This window comes from Falco naumanni, chromosome 6 (assembly GCF_017639655.2).
Source record: "Falco naumanni isolate bFalNau1 chromosome 6, bFalNau1.pat, whole genome shotgun sequence".
Classification (NCBI taxonomy): Eukaryota; Metazoa; Chordata; class Aves; order Falconiformes; family Falconidae; genus Falco; species Falco naumanni.
Genome location: NC_054059.1, coordinates 7394341 through 7416171, shown reverse-complemented (window position 1 = coordinate 7416171; position 21831 = coordinate 7394341). Strand labels below are relative to the sequence as shown.

At 35.5% G+C, this 21831-nt stretch overlaps 1 protein-coding gene across 12 annotated transcripts in view; it reads left to right on the top strand.

Moving 5' to 3' along the window:
- The window catches only part of DOP1A (DOP1 leucine zipper like protein A), a 67959-nt gene that overhangs the window by 8050 nt on the left and 38078 nt on the right, over positions 1 to 21831 (top strand). For 5 of the 12 annotated variants that reach the window (XR_005828452.1, XM_040598015.1, XM_040598014.1 and 2 more), the window contains exons 2-12: positions 3518 to 3565; positions 3920 to 4110; positions 5404 to 5585; positions 7772 to 7942; positions 9552 to 9741; positions 10317 to 10415; positions 11567 to 11666; positions 14389 to 14498; positions 16648 to 16756; positions 18384 to 18504; positions 19243 to 19362. Coding sequence is in view for 11 of the 12 variants with exons in the window: in XM_040598015.1 (XP_040453949.1) it covers positions 3973 to 4110; positions 5404 to 5585; positions 7772 to 7942; positions 9552 to 9741; positions 10317 to 10415; positions 11567 to 11666; positions 14389 to 14498; positions 16648 to 16756; positions 18384 to 18504; positions 19243 to 19362 (1340 nt within the window). In the remaining variant the exon portion in view is untranslated. Of the gene's footprint in view, positions 1 to 3517; positions 3566 to 3919; positions 4111 to 5403; positions 5586 to 7771; positions 7943 to 9551; positions 9742 to 10316; positions 10416 to 11566; positions 11667 to 14388; positions 14499 to 14553; positions 15458 to 15936; positions 16311 to 16647; positions 16757 to 18383; positions 18505 to 19242; positions 19363 to 21831 lie in introns of those variants that run through there. The other 7 variants (XM_040598021.1, XM_040598011.1, XM_040598012.1 and 4 more) reach the window with 5 other exon arrangements.

Here is a 21831-nt window from a genome sequence, read left to right as displayed (position 1 = left end):
TCAGTCTGAGAAGCTTGTCAGATCTCATTAGGAATGCCAAAAGGGGGGAACCAGCAAAAGCAAAAGAATGGTGCTCTTAATACCTTGTTCAAAATGATAAAGACCATTAAAAGGGAAGTTGGCCCTAATGCTAAATGGTGATTGTAGAATGGCAAGATAAAATTTTTATGCGTTGGAATGTTTGATGGTGTGGCAGAAACTGCTATTTTTCAATTATTTTAGTCTATTGAATTTTATTATTTATCTCATTTTTAAAAGTAGTAAATTCTGAAAGGTTAAGGGTGTGATACTTACAAGGAGATAGACATTACTAAGCTTTAATATTGTATTGAAATACCAGTGCTGTAAAATTAAGTATTCTTAGATCTGCGGTTTTATTTTCGATGAAGAGAACAGAAAAGTATCAGTAAGAATGCATGACAGAAATAAGAAAATATTATTTTGGAGTATCTTCAGGCTAAGCAAAAAGTAAATCTTGTAGGACAAGTATAGTTTTACACGAGAGCTAATAAAAATGGATATTCCTGTAGTTTCAGTGGTCTTGGACTACAAATAGTGCCAAGTTTATAAAAATAATACATAAGATTTACATAGTATCTTCTCTGCATCCAGGACTCATTATGGCTACTGATATGGCTTGGAAGATATATTGTTTAAAATAGAGGCTCTTTATTGTGGGAAAAATTCTTTCTCTCCCTGTAACCTTGAACTATATAAACCCTTTTCTTTTTAAGAAAGAAAAATGAGACCATAACCATAGAGTAGTAAGAAAACAGTGGTTTTTTCTTCTCTATACAAAACTTCAAAATTACTAAATTAGCTGATAACATATGGATAAACGTAAACGTCAATTACATGACTAAAGTAAATGCATTAGTATAAGCTGTGTGCAATAGACTTGTCTAAAAGTATAGGTTATTCAGTCAAAGTTGTTTTATGTTTCTAAAATGAATATTATGATCAGTTAGCAAGTCTGAAAAAAAGCTGCCTGTTTAACCCCATGTTCCTGCTGATTTTGTCTAACCTTTGATAATCCTGAATCAGTCCACTCTCAACTTTCAGGTTTTTCAAGCACTTGAGGAAGACAGAGCCCTGTTTTCCACTCAGCCAGGAGCGGTTACATTTATGCTTTATTACAAACCTTTTGCACTCTTGTGTGGATAAAAAAAGAATGTTGATGCTTTCTTCACTCAGAAAGCATTATTCGCTGTGTCAAGTTCTTTCTCCATCCTTTGTGCCTGAAAAATGAGAGTTGTGCTGCTTTTGTATGTTGGTCCTTTCTTCTTTTTTAGTGTTAATACTTTATTTTACTTTTGGAGTTCAGACGTTGGCAGTTGTGCATCTGTCTCTTTGAGAAATCTCTTGGCATTCTACAGCTTTTTCAAAGCAAACCTGATCTTTTTCTGGACTTAATCCAAAGAAAGATAGTTATTATAAAATAAAACAACATGAAATAGTTTTTTTAGATAAAAAGTAAGATGTAAGTGCTTTACACCAGTGGGGTATTGTGAAATCTGTCAGTTTGGCACTCAGGATACGTTTTTGAAGTAATGGTTTGCATTTCTGTCCTGCCTTGGAGACAATCTGTCATTATTAGTCTGCAGTTAGAATCAAGAGTGCAAAAGGTTTGTAATTCTTGGCCTTTTTATTCACTTCTGCTGTCCCAGTTCTTTTTCTTCCTTTTGTCTGTCCCTTATTTTTCTTTTCTTGCAACTTCCCTTACAGTGCTGAGAAACCAGGAGGTGAGCAATATAAGGAGAAAGATAGTAACAAGGATAAAGAAATTGTTAATGTGGAATTTTTTGTTGTTCTGTAGAAGAAAAGATAAATGTGATGACAACAGAAGAGGGCTTGTCTGGCACTGTATATGTGCTTGTGCGTGAAAGGTTAGGGTGAGAGTGTTCTCAAAGGTCCCTCTCCGCAACCCAGAGTGGCAGTGTACTGTTTCTGACTGAAGTAACACTTATTTTAAGGTTCTTCTAGCACTTAAAACAAAAGCAAGTTTGGGAGAATTAAAGCTTATCTTCAGAAGCACCTGTTAAATAAAGGACACAAGGAAGGGTGCAAATATCTGCCAGGGTACTTTGCGATAAATGATGAGATTAAAGTCATGAAATTTTGAGCCTGGTTTACTACTGTCTTAATGTGGAGATGCTGGAGTATAGCTTTTTTCATTTTACCTTGTGGAGTACTGAAAAGGTAACAGTACTAGTAGTGACATAGTTGGTAGGTTTGAGGGTTGTTTCAAGAACATGGCAAGGAGTTGGCTTTCAGGTAGCTAACCAGTCCTACCTAGGCTTTCATGTTGTTCACTCAGTGGTAACTCCTTATGAGAACTGTTGACAAAGTTATTAAATAGCAGCTTCATAACCATTTTGAGGGGAACACTAAAGGGAGGGATAGTTGTAGTACAAATCAAATGAAAATTTTTATGTCTCCATATAAAACATTTTAAATTGATCATATAAACACTTTGCTGCCTTTTATCATATGTTTTTGATGCATCTTGCACAACTGGAGTGTGTTTATTACATGAAGTATTACAAATTGAATTGAGTTTTCTGATTGGTCTAAAAACACTTAAACTTCTTTCGAAGTAGAATTTAAAGATAAGTGTTTTTATTGTCTCCATCAACTTTAGAACCACCAGAAATCAGAATGTCACTTCTTATTTCTGTTAATTCTTCTGCTCTATTATTTCACAGGGATTTTTCATTTCAGAGTCCTGCTATTTTGTCATATTGCTGCTCACTGGGAATAGGGGCCAATGAGGCATTTCCTCCAGTCCTTTCTGAAAGGGCTCACTGAAGCTGCTGTTTTCAGCATGACTCTATTTATCATACCTAGTAGACAGTCTGATGAATACAGCTTCTTTATACCTGTTCTGTGGTTTGTTTGTGGGTTTTGGTCTACCATGCTTCAGCCTGTGCTTCTGCATGCAATTTTCTTCCCATTTCCCTTTAATTAAGACAGAAGAGATCAGCATCTGCTGGGTGGGAGGTTTCTTCTGAAGCTGAGTATCAGAGACAGCTCCCAAAAGACCCCAATTAAAAGGGGCACAAAACCTGCCCTTTTCACAAACATGCCACAATAGAATTTCCCGTTATGAGTTGTAATTGTTTGGGGTTAAAGTAGCTTTAAAGTCATATTTCTTTTTAATAGTGATTGAATTTCATGAAATAAATAGTGTATGACCTATAAACGTATGAGGTGGTGTTTCTGGAACTAGAATACCTTAATTGCTCTGTGTAAACTACCATGTGATGAAAATGTAGAGAGTAAATTGCAAAAGCCTCTGATTACAGAACAATAGTAAACATATACTTTTGTTGTGCATTGATGATGAGAATATAAAAACAAAGTAGAGTTGCATCACTGAATTAGAATTCTAGGTCTTGTAAAAGCAAGTGTTGATGCATGACAGTACCCCTGAATAATGTGTGACTATTGTATGTGTCCTTCATTCTTGTCTTTTTCCTGGAAGTGATTCAGTAAGATCAATATTCTCTGTTTTCAGAAGGGCTGATTTGTGGAAGGGTGGGTTTTTCTGGTGATGGACCCAGAGGTGAGGGAAAAAAAAAATAAATCCCTTTGTTGCATTGTTTAGAATAAAAAGCTTTTTGGGAGGGGCAGTACATTAATTTCCTAGGGGTTTTTGTTTGTTTTGTGTGGTGTTGGGTTGTGGTTTGTTTTTGTTTTTTCTTAAACAGAACTAGATTGCAAATATACTCTTTTAGACGTGTGTTAAATATTTGTGTGCAATATGTTAGCTTTGGGTTAGAAATTGCTGTAAACTAATTTCAGTTTGATATTTTGTAATGCCTTTGAGGAAAATGTAGTGCTCTTTATAGAAAAGTATTTTAAGAATCTGTATCTGGAAACAATGGTTTCAGGGGGTTTTATTTTTTATTTTGAACAGGTAATGCCTGTACATGAATTGCAAGCTACTCTCTAGTGGGACACCGTGGGAGGATGAACACGGAGGAGCTGGAGCTACTGACTGATTCCAAGTACAGAAACTATGTAGCAGCTGTTGACAAAGCACTGAAGAACTTTGAATATTCCAGTGAATGGGCAGATTTAATATCGGCACTTGGAAAGCTGAACAAGGTATGCCTGGCAGGTCTCTTAAGATTCAGGACCTGGCAAAGGGTATTGGTGTAAAAATGCAGAAGTGCAAGGTTCTAGCGGTCTAATATTCTTGCAAATATTCTAGCAGTCTGAGCCAAATATTGCCTGTATGCAAGGAGCAAACAAATCAAACAAATGCTTTTCTAAGACTTACAGTTGAACCCTTTATAATTGTAAGTAAAAGGAAAAGTTATTTACATTTCTAGGGGAAATAAATGCAACATCTTTTTCATTACAAACATTTAATTCTAAAGTCATTCAGTGTTACTGAAATAGTGTGAAAAATAGCTGGTATAAATATCATATTTATATTCATAATATCACAATATATATCACGTTTATATTCATAAATATTTTTACAAAGCACAAGTTACAAGATGGGGCTGAAATCATTCACTGACCAGAGAATGTTATTGTTCTGATTTGTTTTAAGAGTTAATAAGCTGAATGTGTAATATCATCATGATCTTTAATAGCAGTTTACAAATGAATACCGATTCTGATATCCATAAAAAAATCATGTTCTAATCAGTCCTGTGTATTTCTAGGGATCTCCATCGAGTTCCCTTTACACACACACTCCCCAATATGAAGTTTTGCAGAATTTAGCATAGAAAGTCACAGATCTGATGCATTTAAATTCTACCCTTTAAACAAGGAAAATCAAGAATGACGGTAAAGTGGGCAATGCCAGTGGCATAATTTCTTTGTGTAAACTCCCATTTGTTTCAGTTTCACTGATTGTGGTAATACTTGCTGCATGTGTATACATAGTGAAGGCTATGGTACTGGGAAAGAAAAATCTGAAGATGTAAATGCAATTCTGTGTCCAGTTCTGAAGTGATTATATAGTTTCAGGCAGTGGTAAAGTTTTGTATGTTGTCTGCTCCATAACAGTTTCTTAAAGTTATCCCAGACTCGCCACCCACAGTTTAATAGTCCTCTTTGGGATACTGGCAGTTAATTTTAACAGAGATAGTAATTTTTATCCTTAATAGGATGAGTAAAATGAAATGGACAAGCTGTAAGTAAGGAGATGATTGCAAGTGAAGTTTTGAATGCCTTCGCAATTCCATCTATAGCGAGTGTACAAGTGAAAGGCATTGCAAAGAAAAAGCTCCACAGTACCTCTTAAAAACTGAGTTTTTTTCTTGTGTTGTAACCTAGGTCTGTGTTGTGACTTACTGACCATGTTAAAGATCTCATGTATAAAACGTGCATTTGACGTTTAACTTGTGTTGTGCTGTTTTTCTTAACACGTTGATTTATCAGGTACTACAGAACAATGCAAAATACCAGGTGGTACCGAAAAAACTTACTATAGGCAAGCGCTTAGCACAATGTCTTCATCCAGCTTTGCCGGGAGGAGTTCATCGAAAGGCACTTGAAACATATGAGATCATTTTCAAAATCATTGGACCCAAGCGTTTGGCCAAAGATCTTTTCCTCTACAGGTACAGTGGTTTAAACAACACCATTCCAAATGCGTAGTTGAGATGCTTTTGGTTTCCTACATTTTATATTAATAATATTGCTTTATTATATAGTAAGAAACAGTCTGTTTCTTCCCTCTTGTTACTGATGATTGTGTAGTACTCTTCTCCCAGATATTGTATATCAGAAGATAAACAGATCACCTGAACTTTTGTTAGAAACCAACTTTAGTGCTAGAAAACCTGGAATTTATTCTTTCTTCATTGAAATTAACAAAACTTTGTGTATGTATGTTCAGTAATTGAAGTGTTAATGGTTATTCCAATGTATTCGCATTATATTTTTCTACTTTTTAAGTAGATTGGAAAAGAATTTGAGTGTATTTTATTGCAAGAAACTTTCTTTTCCAAGCTATCAAATCAACAGAACAGAAAGCTTGTCTTTTTTATTAGAATGGGGGGCAAGTACAAAATTTTTCTCACTGTCAGGCTCTAGAACTAGTGACAATGAAAAGGAAGGATAGCCTTGAAAAGTAAGTGTAGTGAAAATAAAATGATTCCTAAACTTCCAATAGGTTTTTGGTTGGGTGGGCAAGACATTAAGCTATTTATTATATAATGCATAGAGGGATGTGTGCATATCTGTATACATGCAGTCACACATGGTTCTTTATCCTTGGAGATTAAAATTTTGTCAGTTTGAGAAATAGTGGAATAAAATAGAATTCTGTTTAGGAAGCAAAGGTGTGTATTAATGATTGGAAATAAATTGTATGCCTTAACATCAGCTATTCTATCTTGCATTGTCAAGATGTTTATTTATGGTTGCATTTGGTGAGAGAGGGAAGTGTTTCAGTTCTGTTTTCACATGTTTTTAAAGATACTGTGAACTCATAGCTTGTGTTCTGGACTTGTTCAGTGATTCAGTAGTTGCAATATCTTGTTAACACTAAGTTCTAGGGTAGTGGAAAATGCTACCTTGTGTAATGTAACTATAAACCATTGTTGTGGATGCTTGGAGAAGACTGACATTCACAGCTCGGCATTATCAAAGTTTCCAGTATTTTACATGAAAGCAGAATGACAGTGTCTGAACATCAAATCTTAAAGGATGAGTAACAGCCTTACAAAGAAAGACTGTGGAGTAGTGTGCTGGTTACTGAACAAAAAGACATTTTCTGCAGAAAAAAAGAAACCAATTGACAATGGCAAAACAGTAGTTGTTCTAGATAGATAAAGGCAAATACAGTTTTTGCAAACACTTTGGTACTTTGGGAGGATTTTTTCCCCCCTCTCTAACATGGACAACATTGTATCCACAAAGATTTCTTTTTTGTTGTTGTAATTTGTAGCTGTATATTTTAAGGCCTTTGTCTCAAACTTACCTTTTTTACTGTTCTTTCATTTTCTTCTTCATGTGTTGAGGCTCTTCTGACCTAAGTCATCAGTGATTTTGAAACTTACAGTTGTGTCCACATACCTTTGATTATTGGTGCTATTTGTAATGATTTATGATATATATTAGCAATAACAAAAATGTTTTTAGTGTGTAGGCAACTTAACTGGTCACATTTCTAACTTTCATGAACTTAAGTTCATAGTAAACTTGAAAGATTCTTCCAATATTTTTAATCCTGTAAATGCTAAATCATGAACAGTGAATTTATTTTTAGTTTGAGAATCTGTTTTCAGACTGAATTTCTGAAGTAAATATATACTTTGTTGCTACCTAACAGTGTAAATGCCTTAAAAGTTATCTTTAGGTTACTTGCTAAACTAAAACATTATTTTTCTTTTTTACCGGAAAGTATTTCTTTAACTGTACTCAAATGTTCTCAGCCATTCTTATTTTTTCTCAGTAAGTGCAAAGACAATGTATTGTTAAACACATTTTCCATTTTTATGTAGTTCAGCATGAGCAACATTAACATTTTGTCTTGCAGAGGTGCTTCTGGTTGATCATATTTGTTTTGTTGGTGAAAGTCATCTCTGGGCCTTCAGTGCTTGCTGTCACAATACTAATAAAGCTCATAATATTAACCTTGGCATGCCAACCTGCCAGTCTGAGAGGCAGTCATATTGTGTAGTGGTCTATGACTCTGCAAAATTCTAAGATAAAAACCTGATACTTATAACTACATTGGACATGCCTGTAGTTATCTCACATGAGAAGCTTCCTAAAAAACCATAAATTTTATTTTTCACAGTTCTGGATTATTTCCACTCCTTGCCAATGCTGCTATGTCTGTCAAGCCAACATTGTTGAGTCTGTATGAGATTTATTATCTCCCTTTGGGGAAAACTTTGAAACCAGGACTGCAAGGACTGTTAACTGGGATTCTGCCTGGGTTAGAAGAGGGGTCAGAGTATTATGAAAGGTAAGGATAGATATGTTAATGAGGTGATATGCTTGATTTGTGTTTTTTTTCCTGCGACTTTTCGTTAAATGCTTATAAGTAGATATTTTATTTGTTTTGATAGGTGGTATTCAATTTCATCCAGTTGTATTAATTGAAATGGAAAAGTATGGTAGAAGATTAATTTAACTGTTAGTTGTTCCTGTTATTGAAACGTAATTGACTTGAAGTAGCCTTAGTGTTATATGTTGGTCTCTGCTCCAAGTAACAAGCGATATGACAGGAGGAAATGGCCTCAAGTTGTGCCAGGGGAGGTTTATAACGGATATTAGGAAAAATGTTTTCACCAAAAGTTGTCAAGCATTGGAACAGGCTGCCCTTGGAAGTGGTGGAGTCACCATCCCTGGAGGTATTTAAAAGATGAGTAGGTGGGGCACTTAGGGACGTGGTTGAGTGGTGGACTTGGCATTGCTAGGTTAACAGTTGGACCCAGGAATTAAAGATCTTTTCCAACCTAAATGATTCTATGATTCTTGTTATGGATTGAGATACGTAACATCTTAGGAACATACTGCTTGTTTCTTTTCTGTGGGTTTCCTCTAAGGCAGTACTGCTATATTACCCTTCTAATAATACATACTGTCTAAAATACATACTGCAACGGAGTTTAATATAACATCAAAGCTTCCATCATTAAGATTTACTCTTTGTAATATCTAAATTGTCATTAAACCACCTATGTAAGAGACACCAATAATCCACCTATCTTTATAGGTTGTTGTTACTCTGTTTCTAGGAGAGGGTCCTGGGAGGTTGTAGCTTTTTTTTATCCAGCAAGCCTAAACCCCACTTGAGTTATATTGCCTGTGGTGTATGGGGTGCTGAGGTAGAATCTTAACATATTAAAGGATGAAGTTACACTTCAAGGCTTTGAGTTGTTGGAATTATTTATGTACTTACATATTCTTGATACTTCCAGCTTCAGAAGCTAGAATTTTCGTGACTTGTAGGTGAAGAACAATGTAATGCTGTCTTTTTCTATTTCTGCATAGGTAGATACCCACAGTGTAGTTGGCATCACTACAACAGGGAACAAGGGGTACTCGGCTTGCCTTCGGGGGCCTGCCATAGGGTGTAGAGGTGCTGCCGCGTGAGTGGGAAGAAATGAGGACAGTGAAGGGATTGCTTGTGCTCAAAGAATTGTGATATTTTTATGCCTTGTTATTGCCAGAAGTGCTCAGTGCAAGGAATGAGAGGGCAAAAGCCATTTGCTTGATTCTTTTGTTCAGTAGCTGTGCTTTCCTGCTGTCTTTCTGAAACCTCTGCGTGTAGCAACGCATGGCTTTAAGTAGCAGATAAGGAAGTTGTTTGGCTCTTTGTACAGAAGGAGCATATAAGGAGAAGCTGTGGGCAGGCAAGAGCATTTTGCAAGCCAGGTTGGCCCACAGACCCACTGGTTGGATCACTTTGTTCAGGCTGCATTTTAAGGTTCAGTGTATAACAGGGGCTTCTCTTGGTCTCTCAAAAAAAAGTTTTGACCTTCCTGTAACAATGTGTATTTATTAAAATTGTAGGCAGGGGCAAGGGCTGTGATACATGTCTTAATTCAGCTGACTTGATTTTACTGCAGAACAAACACGCTGTTGGAGAAGGTTGCCTCGGCTGTGGATCAGTCGGCGTTCTACAGTGCTCTCTGGGGCAGCCTCCTCACAAGCCCTGCAGTTCGCTTGCCTGGGATCACCTATGTCCTCTCCCATTTGAATAGGAAGCTTTCAATGGAGGATCAACTCTACATAATTGGCAGTGACATTGAATTAATGGTAATGTTTCAGTTGTAATTGTAACAATGAAGACATTGCTGTTACTTATTTATATAATAATATACTTCCAGGGGATTAAAATGTATTCTCTATCTTTGAACGTAGACTTTGAAGAGATAAAAATGCCCGTTTATTTATTATAGCCTCAGTTCAGCTGATGGTTTTGTGCATAAGTATTGCAAAGCTTCAGTTAGTTTCAGAACTTCTCTAGGTTTTGTATAAAACTCCATTCATGACACTTTTCAGTTAAAAGTGGTTGAATTTTGTTGTATTTTTTTTTTTAAAATGAGTTATTTTTGTCTCTTAAACTTAAGATATTAATTGATAATATAAAAAAAGCAAAAGCTTAATGTTTGTATAGGTCAGGGAATCTTTATTGATTATATGTTTCATCAGTGGTAAAACTTTATTTTCAAATTTTTTCTTGTTTCATTATTCAGAATTCTAAAATAATTTCATTTTTGTACATATCACTATTTATAAGCTGTTCTTATTTTGTGAGTGTTCTTTTATATCTATCTTCTTAAAATAATACAGTAAATAACTATTTTGGTGGTGGTCTGCTGTTACTTTAGGTGGAAGCAGTAAGCACATCGGTGCAAGACACCAGTGTTTTAGTACAGAGGAGCACGTTGGACCTTATCCTTTTTTGTTTTCCTTTCCACATGAGCCAGGTAGGTTATTAACATAAGAGAGATTCATTGTCAAACTCCTAAATCTACTCCACTTCTTAAGTCAGTAGCAGTATTCTGTCTTTGTTAATGATTTTCTCCAAGCTTGAACCAGAGTCATATGTAATGAGAATAGCCAAAGCTATCAAATTATGTTTTGTGATCTCTGCCCTTCTGCTTTTTAACTTGATGTGTTAAAACTTTGAAGTTAACGTTAACTTCTGGATATGCAAACTCAATATAAATTATGATGTTTAGCTGACACAGAAGCTTTTAATTTGCTCTAATTTCATGAGAAAACAAATAATCTGTTCATGTGCAAGTTTCCAATTCTCAGTGTTCAAAAGCAGCAAAAGTTAATCCCCTTAGCATAACTGATTCAGAACACTAGAGAATTGAAAATTATTATTGGTTTTGGGTGAGTAGTTAGCCCTAGCAGTATGGGGAGACAGACCTTACAACTTCTAGGTATTTTTTTCTGGACTGCATTTATTCTTAGTTTTTAAATGATCTATGATTTTAAATTATCTAAGATATGTTTTTAAATGATCTATGATTAATTTTATCCTGGAGGAAAGTGCAGGTTTTCCGTAATTTCTAACAAATTGAGAATCAATCCTGTAAGAAATTATGGAAAACCTGCACTTTCCTGTAAAGAATTGTGTTCTTGCTTATGGAAGTGGTTTGTTCACATATATTGGTTACTATAGGAAAATTTGGAGTGTCTCTTATGTGCTAGAATAGTGAAAATATCAATACAGCAATTTTTTTTTTTAATAATAAGACTTATGGAAACATTAAAGTAGTAAAAGATTGAAAAGTATTTAAAATTCTTAAGTTATTTTTTTAATTTATTTTTATATACTGGATTTTAGTTGAATTTGCTTCCAAGGCTTTTGCCCAATAAAGTGAAACGTAACAAAACTGAGCTGTTAATGGAGACAAGTATTTTTGCTGTTTGTGAAGGGTGCATACTATTACAAAGTGTCTATTCCAAATAATAGTCATGTTTTTGTTTCCTAAGACCAAAATTATGTTTTTTTGTAGTATTCCAAATTCAGAACATTAATACAACTATGCTTTAGTGCACATTAAGCTTCTAGCATAGCAAAATTACTTTTTATAGATAAATATAATCATGTTTCCAACTTCAGGCAACACGTCCAGACATGATCAGGATTTTGTCAGCAGCCCTTCATGTAGTACTGCGCAGGGATATGTCACTCAACCGAAGGCTTTACGCATGGCTTCTAGGTGGGTTTGTATCTCATTTCATTGTTCACTAGAAGTGGAGGAAGGATCATATGTTCATGAGCAGTATTTTGCTATATTACAGAGAAAGTTTCTTGGAAAAATGAAATCTTTAATTTGTATCATAAGGAAGAAAGACACTATCTCCATGAACAGAAAAGATGAAGAATGTGGTGCCAGAACTCTTTCCTGTTATATAAATTATTGGTACATTTTCATATAGCAGCAATTATGGGCCACATTAAGGGCAAGCATGGTGGACTAAGCCCATGTAAATAGATACTGAAAGGCAACTTCTGTCTACCTAAAAACATAAAATGGAAAAAATGGAGAACAGGCACTATAGAGTGTAAATGACAGTTGGAACGCAACCGTGTAGAAGGGATGAAAATAAAAGAATGTTGAAAAAACATTTATATTGCATTGATGGAGAGCAGACTTTAAGCTTCATTACATAGTTGCATGGTTGAAATAACAAATTGCCAATCACTTACGTTCTCCATGCAAGTAGAACATTATTTCAAAACATTGACAAAAACAATCATTGACAGGATGCACACTTTTACTTCTGCCAAATGGCAGAATATCAATACAATACCCATTTAACTTTTTATATGAAACCAGTGTGTAAGCAGAAGAGGGTAGCAGAAAATAATAGCTATTTGGAAGACTTAACTATTTAGGGAATCTTTAAAAACCCAGAAATTCACAAATTTTAGAAAACATTTATTCTTATCCAACATGTTAATTTAAGATAATGAAGCCTGTGGTCATATGAAAATGGTGTGTTACTCTTTAAAACCACTTTCAGCCCACTTTGAGAGAAGTCAGGATTTCTGGCATGGGAGTTCCTAAGATTGTCACAGAAACTGGAGACAATGAAGTGTTTTCTGTACTTGAGGGGAAGTCTGTTTTATGGTCTGCTGTTACCTTTTTTGTTTGACTTCCCAGCTCACCAGCAAGCACATATGTGCTTCTCAGTCTACCCAGAAACCTTGGCAGCAGCTCTTGCATTTTTCCCACCTGATAGTTAAGACATCAGAGGGAGGTAGCCTGTGGGTGATTGGGGAGCGAGGAAATAGTCAAGGGGCATGAGAGAGAAATGAAGTTACAAAGGGAGGGAGGAAGTCAGAAACAGTGTTTTGCATGATGGGATTAGTTTTGTTCCTGTTGAAGTTGCAGGGGTTTAGAAAATAAATATGAAAAAATCCCAGCTTCTTTAGTTAATCATTTCTCAAGACACTGACTTGTGAATTACTTGTCTCTTGAAGAAAGTGAAATGCATTGTCATGTTCCATACCTACATTTTCCAGTTTAAGGAAAAAATAATTTCCAAATCAAACACTGCACTGATGTTTCATTAAAATTTGGTTAATTAGTTATATGGTTTTGCTGTCATTGAAAAAGATATTTTATATGTTTAAAATACGTTGCTGTTTTAGTTGTTGAACTTTCTTCTACAGCTATTTCATGAGCATAGTCTCCACTGAAAGATAATATAACTTCAGAAGATAGTTTAACAGTGACTGTTCCTGGCCCGGTTTTGTGAACATCTAGCACCTCCATCTGCTCTATATTTGGACAGATCTTATGGCAATATAGCTTTTTTGCTTGTTTTTCTTTAGACACTGTGCTGGTTTTATACTGTCTGTTTTATACTGATACTCTACTCCTAATAGAAAACAGTAGGGGAAGGTGGGATCAGTTACGTTGAAAAACTCTGAAGTCTCTTGTTCTGTACAATGTTAGTTAATTAGTGTTAACTATTCGTTCCTATTGTTTTATAACTGTGAGTGGTCTATTAACATTCTCAAGGAATAAAAATCACATTACATATCTTTAAATCTAGTTTAGCTTAACCATTCTTAACAGTGGTTATTTTAAGTTGCTGCTAAAGGCTATGTATCTTCTCAGGCTTTCCTTCTATTTTTGTCACTTCGGGACAAAAACTGTGGAAACTACTGCTGTGGAACAGGGTGATACCCTGACCGACTTCTTGATTGATTTTATTATTTATTTATTTATTTATTCTCTTAAGCCTATTTTTTTGTAGAATAAAATATTTACTTGGTAAAACAAAAGATATAAACTTAGGAAACAAAGATCTGTCTCTGTAATTTTGAGTAATAAAATTGATTTTGTGTAATATGACTGATAGTGTAAGTGCCTTAGCATGTCTGTGTTTTGTGATAAATATATAAAATACATAATTTTATTAAATTTTAATATAATTGTTCTTAATTACTCTTAAATAAAATTCAATATTTATATTATTATTTAAACAATAATTATAGTATTAATGTAATATTGTGTGTCTATATATAAATAAATTTTTATATTAGTAAATATTAATATTAAATATGTTTGTTTAAAATACTGAAGTTTGTGTTCTCATAATAATAATATTGAAATGTTTTTTGTGGGACAGACTATGTGGCTTGTGCAGTGTCTGTGAACGTTTGTTTATTTTGTACAAGTAGTAATTTTGTTAATAATGTTGCATAAAAATACAGTTTGTAATTTGCATGCAAACTGCTTGCATGGAATTATCATTTAGTTTCCTGTATTAAACTCTATAAAATCATCTTTCTCTTGCCAACATTACTTGGACTTCATCTTGGTAAGTTGTCAGTGCTAGTGTGTTGATTTCAAGTTTCAAGAAATTGGAAAAATATTCTATTAAGGGACAAATACTTAATTCACCTTGTCGTTTATCTGCTTGAAGGTTTTGATAACAATGGTGCCCCTATAGGGCCCAGAAGTACAAGGCACAGCAATCCTGAGGAGCATGCCACTTACTATTTCAACACCTTCTCTAAGGAGATGTTAGTCCAGGTAGCTGTATGATGTTTTATTGCTGCATGTATCTTCATAAATGTACGCTGATCAACGTTGTATCTTTCTTTTGACTTGCCATTTTGACATGACTGTGTAATTTCTCTGTTTTTGTGGTATCGTGTCCTGCTCATTTAAAACCTTCTCAGTGGAAAAATGAAGAACTGGGATAATGTGTTTCTTTAGGATAACAGTGTGATCAGGACAAATATTAGATTTCTCTCTCTCCTCTTCCACAATGAATGTAGCATACATGGAAGATATTTGATTATAAGCCCAGCACACTGGAGCCTGTTCTTTCACAAAGTGACACTGGAGAATTTTCTTCTACTTCTGTAGATACGGAAAATTCTCTGTGTTTTGGGAGTTGCAGAAATTTGATCAGAGAGTACTCAGAAGGTCTGAGTAAGAAGGGTCTTCCTCCTTTCTAGGCAAGGGGAATGTTTTTTCTGCTGTCCATTGGCAGTCAGGAATAGTTGAGCAAAGTGGCAGTCATGCTGTTTGACCCTTAAAAGCCTTGCAAAGTGAGTTGTGAGATCCCCTGGCCTCAAGAACTGTGCTCCTTCTCTCACAGTAATTAAAGTATACAGATGTCTTTCAAGATGCTGTGAGTCTGATCTTGAGATCAGGAAGACATTTTATCATTAAGGCAAATTGATAAGGTCATGATTTTTCTGATACTCGGTGAGAATTGTGGGGCTCTATATGAGAATGAGCATGGGGACACCAATGTTAGGAGCTGACACAAGAATATTTAGCTCGTTACAACTTAAAGCTGATATCCAGCACAGAGCTCGCGCTTTCAGTTTTATCTGAAGATAATGAGATCTACTGTTCTACTGATGAGGAAGAGACCCCAGAATTCCAGTGCAGCAAGGACCTTGTTGGAACTCTCACCCTTCTCTTGTCACCCTTCTGTCTCCCACAGCAGATTATTCAGAAATTATCCAAGTGTAGAGGTGAGGCCTGAATGAGATAGTTTCTTTCGCATGTACCTTCTATACAAAATGCGCTGAGCTTTTATTAATAAATGCCTATAATGTTGCTAGGTTGTGGTGGCCTTCATAAATCTATCCATCTTTCTAGCTTAATCAGTGTCATTAAAGCTTTTCTGTCTGAAAAAATTAACAGTGTAGAGTTGGTAGTTAATTTGATTTTTTTGTTTGTTTTTGATTGTTTTGGTAGCAGGCACTACAGCTACAGTAGAATGGAGAATGGCCATTTTTTATAATGGGAATAATTCACATGTGTGTTTATTTTAAAGGTTTTTATGGACATTAAAATCCGTGGCTTGCTTTACATAATACAAATTGAACATGCCTTCAAAAACCATTTGCTGCTTTTGAAAGACTTCAAAAGCATTGCTCCTTTCTGCCTTCTTCCCTAGCAGTCTTTGTGTGTTCCTTTATTCAGTCCACCCTCACCTTATTCACTGATACAGTGTACTGAAAATTCTGACCTTCTGAAGGCACATTCAAGTACAGAAGATTTTCCTTTTAGGATACTGGCTGATAATACTTGGTTTATAGAGGACAGCAAGGTTGAACCTGTTTTCCTGCCTTTTTTAATTTCCCATCTCTCCTTCCTTTGTCCTCCTTCTTTAGAAGCTGTAAAAGAAAAAAACTAGTTTTGATTCAGTGAAGCCAGTCACAGAGAGAAAACTAAGCAAAATCTGTGGTGGTTTTGTTGGCTTTTTTAAATTCTGCAGCTCATTCCCTGAACTGCTTCAGTATAGAAACTCAAGTTTCCCCATTTGTTTTGAAGTTGTCATTGTTATCTAGTCAACTTTGACTAAGTTTTCCACCACAATAGGTGAGTATATCCTAGATGGAGAGTTTATTATTTATTAAGCCCTTAATAGATGCATGCCTTACCTTCTCAAACAGTTTCTACATCACTTCTCTTTTATTCTTACGGCATTTTGAATTGGTGTCTGTTTATAATATTTTATTTTGACTTTAAGTATATACAAGTTCTTTTCCACAGAAATCTTCTCATAGGTAAAGTTGAGAGAATACTGAAGCATGGAGCTGCAGTGAGATGAAATAGTGGTGTCCACTACTGAGAATTTCCCCTTTATACACAGCTTTTATTGCATCTTTCTTTCAAAACCTGTTTCTGGTTTCTGATAAGCTTTTGCTCTTTGTAGGCAATGGTTGGAATATTACAAGTTAACGGGCATGGAGAAGAAAGCACATTAATGCAAGACTTAAAGCCTTTTCGAATTCTTATCAGTTTGCTGGATAAGCCTGAATTAGGTAAATTTTGTATTACTTCATATTACTTCTAGTCTTTTAACTTGTTTTGCATGGCTTCGCTTGGCTTTCTCTCTTGCTGGTCAAATTGTAAAAGCTGTATTCTTAGTACTGGCAAGTTAGCTAGATTTCTTAGATCTTCCCAGATGTATGTATGCTTTGTATTTAATTTAATGTATTCATTAGACTTTCAATACAGGAAATAGTATGTTGAAGTCAGAGAGAACTGACTGCATGTTGGAAGAAATGCAGATTGGATCTTTTCTATTTCTTTAATCAAATAGTGACTCTCACTGTTTTAAATCTCAGCTGTTGCTTTTGCTCTTTCTTCTAATATACACACAGAAATAAAAGATATTAACAAGACAACATTCCCCCACCCAACCACCACACCCCCAAAGAATTTATGCAGAGGAAGCAAGTATTTTTTTGAGTTTCTGGGTGGTTTTTCTGTTTGTGGTGGGGTTTTTTTTGTTTGTTTGTCTCAGGGTTTGGGTTTTTTTTTGGAGGTGGGGTTTTTTGGTGTTTTAATTTTCCTTTCCCGCGTTTAAAGTGTTTAAATGCACTTTTTAGTAGGTGAGTGCAGAGGACTATGGGACAAAAACAGATGAGACAAAAGTATTTACAACAATTAAGTGTTGGATATTTTGCCTTTTTTCTTTTGGAATGACAGTTTTGGAGGTGACTGAAAAAATCAAAATAATTTTTGAAGTCTATCCTGAGGTTTGGGGACAGGATAATAAGAGCATAAAAATTCAATAATTAAACAGCACAACTTGGAAGGAAGTGGTTAAGACAACCACAAAGAAAAAATATCTGACAAGAACTTGTCATCTTCCTGGTATTTTGTGATTTCTGGGAGTCAGTTTAAATTTTCAGAGGCAATGTGTACATTAAGATTTCATGAAGTAAGCAGAGTTGTGAGGATTCTTTGAGCAAACTGAAGGCAGCTCAATGAGGCTAGGAGAAAGCATGAGAAAGTAAAGGATATTTCAAGCAGGATTACTTAGTGAACAACTTTCAAAATAAGTTGTTGATTTTTTTCCTCAAACTTGAGATTTAGCTCAAATCTGAAGAAGCACTATTTCAAAAAGTATCCTGCAGACTGTATCTGGAACTAAAGAAAAGCTGCCTCAAATTAAAAGGAATGAAGATGCTCAAAATATTTTACCTTATATTTGCATTTAAATATTTGAGCTTATTTTCTGTGTGGTAACAGCATGAGCTAGCTTGATCAGGAATCCATGTAAGGACATTTACATGTTGCTAAGCTAATAATCTGTCAGAGAGGATGTGTTGGATTGAACGTGGGCTATACTGATGTGACTGTAGTTTTTGCACTGGGTGTTTTTGTATCCACAATTGTGTCATTGTACACACACTGTATGGGAAAAGAACTTCACTTGTGCTTTGTATACTCCTAAGCATTACAAATGCCCATGTATTTCTGGAATACAAAAAAACCTTCTGAAATTGAGGTAGTTTAGGAAATTAAATAGAAAGAATTTCATGGTTTCAGTGACCAAAGCTCTTTTTCAGTTGACCACATAATGATTTGGATAGTTTTCAGATGTGAACTGTTAGCAGTGCTGTAATACATAAAACTGTGATTGCTGGTATTTCTCCCTAGGCCCTGCCATCTTAGAGGATGTCCTGATTGAAGTGTTTCGAACATTATATACACAGTGCAAAGCAGAACTGGAGCTTCAGGCAGAACCTTCTTTCAACAAAGATCACACACAGCTAAGCAGGTGAATAAAGAATATACAGTATTTTGTATTAAATAATACATCTTTTTGTTGCTGAAACCATGACTGAAGCCTCTGGGACTGTGACCTGGTTTCTTCCATGATACAGAATCCATTGACATTAATTGCAATTTCTGTGTTCAGTGCAAAGGTCTGAAAGGCTACAGCTTTTTTTTTTTTTTAGTAAATACTTAGCATACATTTTATTATCCATCCATGACAAAAATACTTGCTTAATACAGCTGGAAATCAGTATGTCAGTGGTTTAGATTAGTTGTGGCTTTCTTTACATCTGTATTACCAAAAAAAAAAAAAAAAGTGGACGGAGCTTTCTTTTAGGGTAAAAATGAAGAGTGCTATAAGGCAGCCAGAGAGGGGGATAGAAAGAGTTTCAAGATTTGAATTGAGTATCTTAAAAGGTGGAGGAAGTTCAAAGCTTGGGGTGGGTGGCAGGGGGGAAGGGAACAGTTGTAGGAATGATCATGGGGAAAACAAATCTATAAAAAATGTGGTTAGAAGATAAATACTAAAGAAAGGTTAGAGAAGAAACCTAGCAACTGTGAAAAGACACTATGAGGAGCCTACCAATATACTGACCCCTAGAGCAACAACCACTGCGGGGGTGAGGGGAGGAGAATTTGTCAGTGTTAACTGGCAGTGGATAAACTCACAGTGATGTGTAGTTACATAACTCAGAAATTAAGTGTAAAAATGTAAAACGTTCTTTTTATTTTCCTTCAGCAAACTGAGAGAAAACAAGAAAACAGCAGAATTGATTAAAACTGCCAATCTTCTCTTTAATTCCTTTGAGCCTTACTATATGTGGGATTACATCGCTCGTTGGTTTGAAGAATGTTGTAGGTAGGTTATAATACTTAGTGTCTGTATGTGTGAAATTGAAGTTGGCTTTTGTTTTATAAGCTCTTTTACTTCAAAGAAGTTAGTCTGATGTGGTCATTTATCTCTAAGTCTTTTTCTTCCCTATCCCTTTTAACTTTGATGTTTTGTCCAATTTCAGTCAGGTGTGATTGCTGGCTTCAGCAATGTGAGTTCTCACAAACTCAGTGTCTGGCTAAAATCAAGAATCAGAATTAGCACCTCCACTGAAGAGTCCAGAATGGTTTCAAAGCTAGTTTGTTTTGTTCTGTCTGGTACAGGATTACTCATTGGGTATCTAGAAAACCCATCAGCTTTACCAAGAGTGTCTTGTAGAATGTGTTATCTTTTGCCATGCTGTTTTAGGGAAGAAAACGTATGGAGACCTGTACATGGCAAGGAGAAAATTTTGTAAAACTTCTGTATAATTTTTTTTTTTCCATTCCTTTTGGAATCGTTGTCTATGAGCCAACAGTGTGCTGTCATAAGTAAAGAAAACTGTCTTGAGCGATACTAGGGAGAGCATGGTCAGCCGGTGAGAGGAAGTTATTTTTCCCTTCACTTAGAGTTTCTAAGGTCATGTGTGGAATGTTGTGTCCGGGTTGGGGCATCCTGCCTGAGGATGAGTTTTGGGAAAAAGGCTCTGGTAGAGGACTATTAATATGGTTGGGGTCATAGGTCATTGAATGGAGGTTGAGGTAGGTGAGTTTGGTTTAGCCTGAAAAAGAGGAGACCTGAATAGCAGCCTATGGCTTCCTGAAGGGCATTTACAAAGTTGGTACAGCCATACTTGTAGTAATGACTGCTGGTAAAACAAGGGACAGCAGCAAGTCTTGGCTCATGGGTTCAGGTTGGACTTCCAGAAAAGCTTTACTAGGAACATGGTGTAGCAGTGGAATAAGTTACCCCAGGAAGGCTGTGGAGCTTCCTTGGGAGATTGCCAGGACTCTGCTAGACAAAACTGTGGATGAATATATCTAGTGTTGTTAGCAGTCCTGCTCAACGTGGAGGTTGGACCAGATGAAATCCCTTCCAATATGCCTGTGACTTAATTTTTGTGTATTGGACTGAATTGCTAAAGGAAAAAAAAGAGCAACAACCAACAAGCCGCTTTACATATAAGTAGATTCTACTGTAAGTATGGATACCAGATTACCTTATTAATATCTGGGGAATGTTTTTTCATCTGGTTTTGCATTTTTTTTCACATGGCCTGCTATGTTTTTTCAGTTATTGCATTCTGCTAAAAAAGATACAACATTAAATGAAAGCATAACCACTTGATTTTAAGCCATGAATGTGTAAGGTATCTTTATATCATCTAGTCTGATTGGTAAATCACAGTTATTACTTTTAAACCTATTTAGATATTCCTCTGAATTTGGCATAGGCTTTTTCTTATGATTTTCCCCCACTAAAAATTAAAAATGGAATTTCTTGTATCTAGTGTTTTCTCCTGTCTTAAGTATTGCTCCCTGCTGTTGAGCCTTCTTTCAAAGCTATTTTTGTTAAGGGGCTCTGAGTTGAAGTCAAGTCATCCTTTGTGAGGTATTACAATTAAACAAATATGTGAGTAATCGATGAAATGGTAGATCTTTCTGGGTAGGGGCACAGAATGTGAAAAGAATTTGCATTATGACTTACGCAAAGGGACCATTTTGCTTCGTCAAACAGGCTGCCAGTTTTATGAAGAGAACTATCTGTTGTTGGAGACATACAGTAACCCAATGGAGGTGTGGGTTAAGTAGAGAGCTACTTTTCAAACGTAGCTTACTAACACAGTGCAATTTAAATGCAATTTTTTAAATCTTTTTGTAGTCTTTTGGTAAATACTGTCACTGTTTCAGACTTGGTTTCTGTAATGCTTCTATTTCAAATAAATCCTTTTTTCAGTCCTGGCATATATGTTCACAACCCCTTCCAAAACAGAGGGAAAGGAGTAGCATAGCTAATGCTGAAAATGTGACACTGCTCTCACCACTACCCCCAGCAGGATAAATGAATTGGAGAAACAAAATACTATTCCTTTGTTCATATCATTTGCTTATAATGTTGTTGGATTGCTACACAATTTCACGAGGGATTTACATTCCATTTTACTTCACTTAGCAATAAAACCCATCAGATTATAAATTCTTGTCAATAGTAAAACAATGCAGTCAGCTGAAGTTGAAGTGGACATTTGGAAGAGCTTGTTTTGTTTTCCTCTTGCACAGCTTTAAAGTTTCATGGGCCTTTTATTTCACTTTTGCTTGTCTTTATCTCAAGTGCTATATTTTAGGTCTAGATTTCTTCAAAATTATTGTGCTTCCAGTAACACTATTCCTTAATTCTGTTATTGGTGCCAATGCTCATACCAGCAAATATTGCTGTATGTGGTAGAGTCACAAATGCAATTTTCTGTAGCCTGAATTTCCCTATTTTATGAATGAAGACTGGTTTACAGTGAAAGGC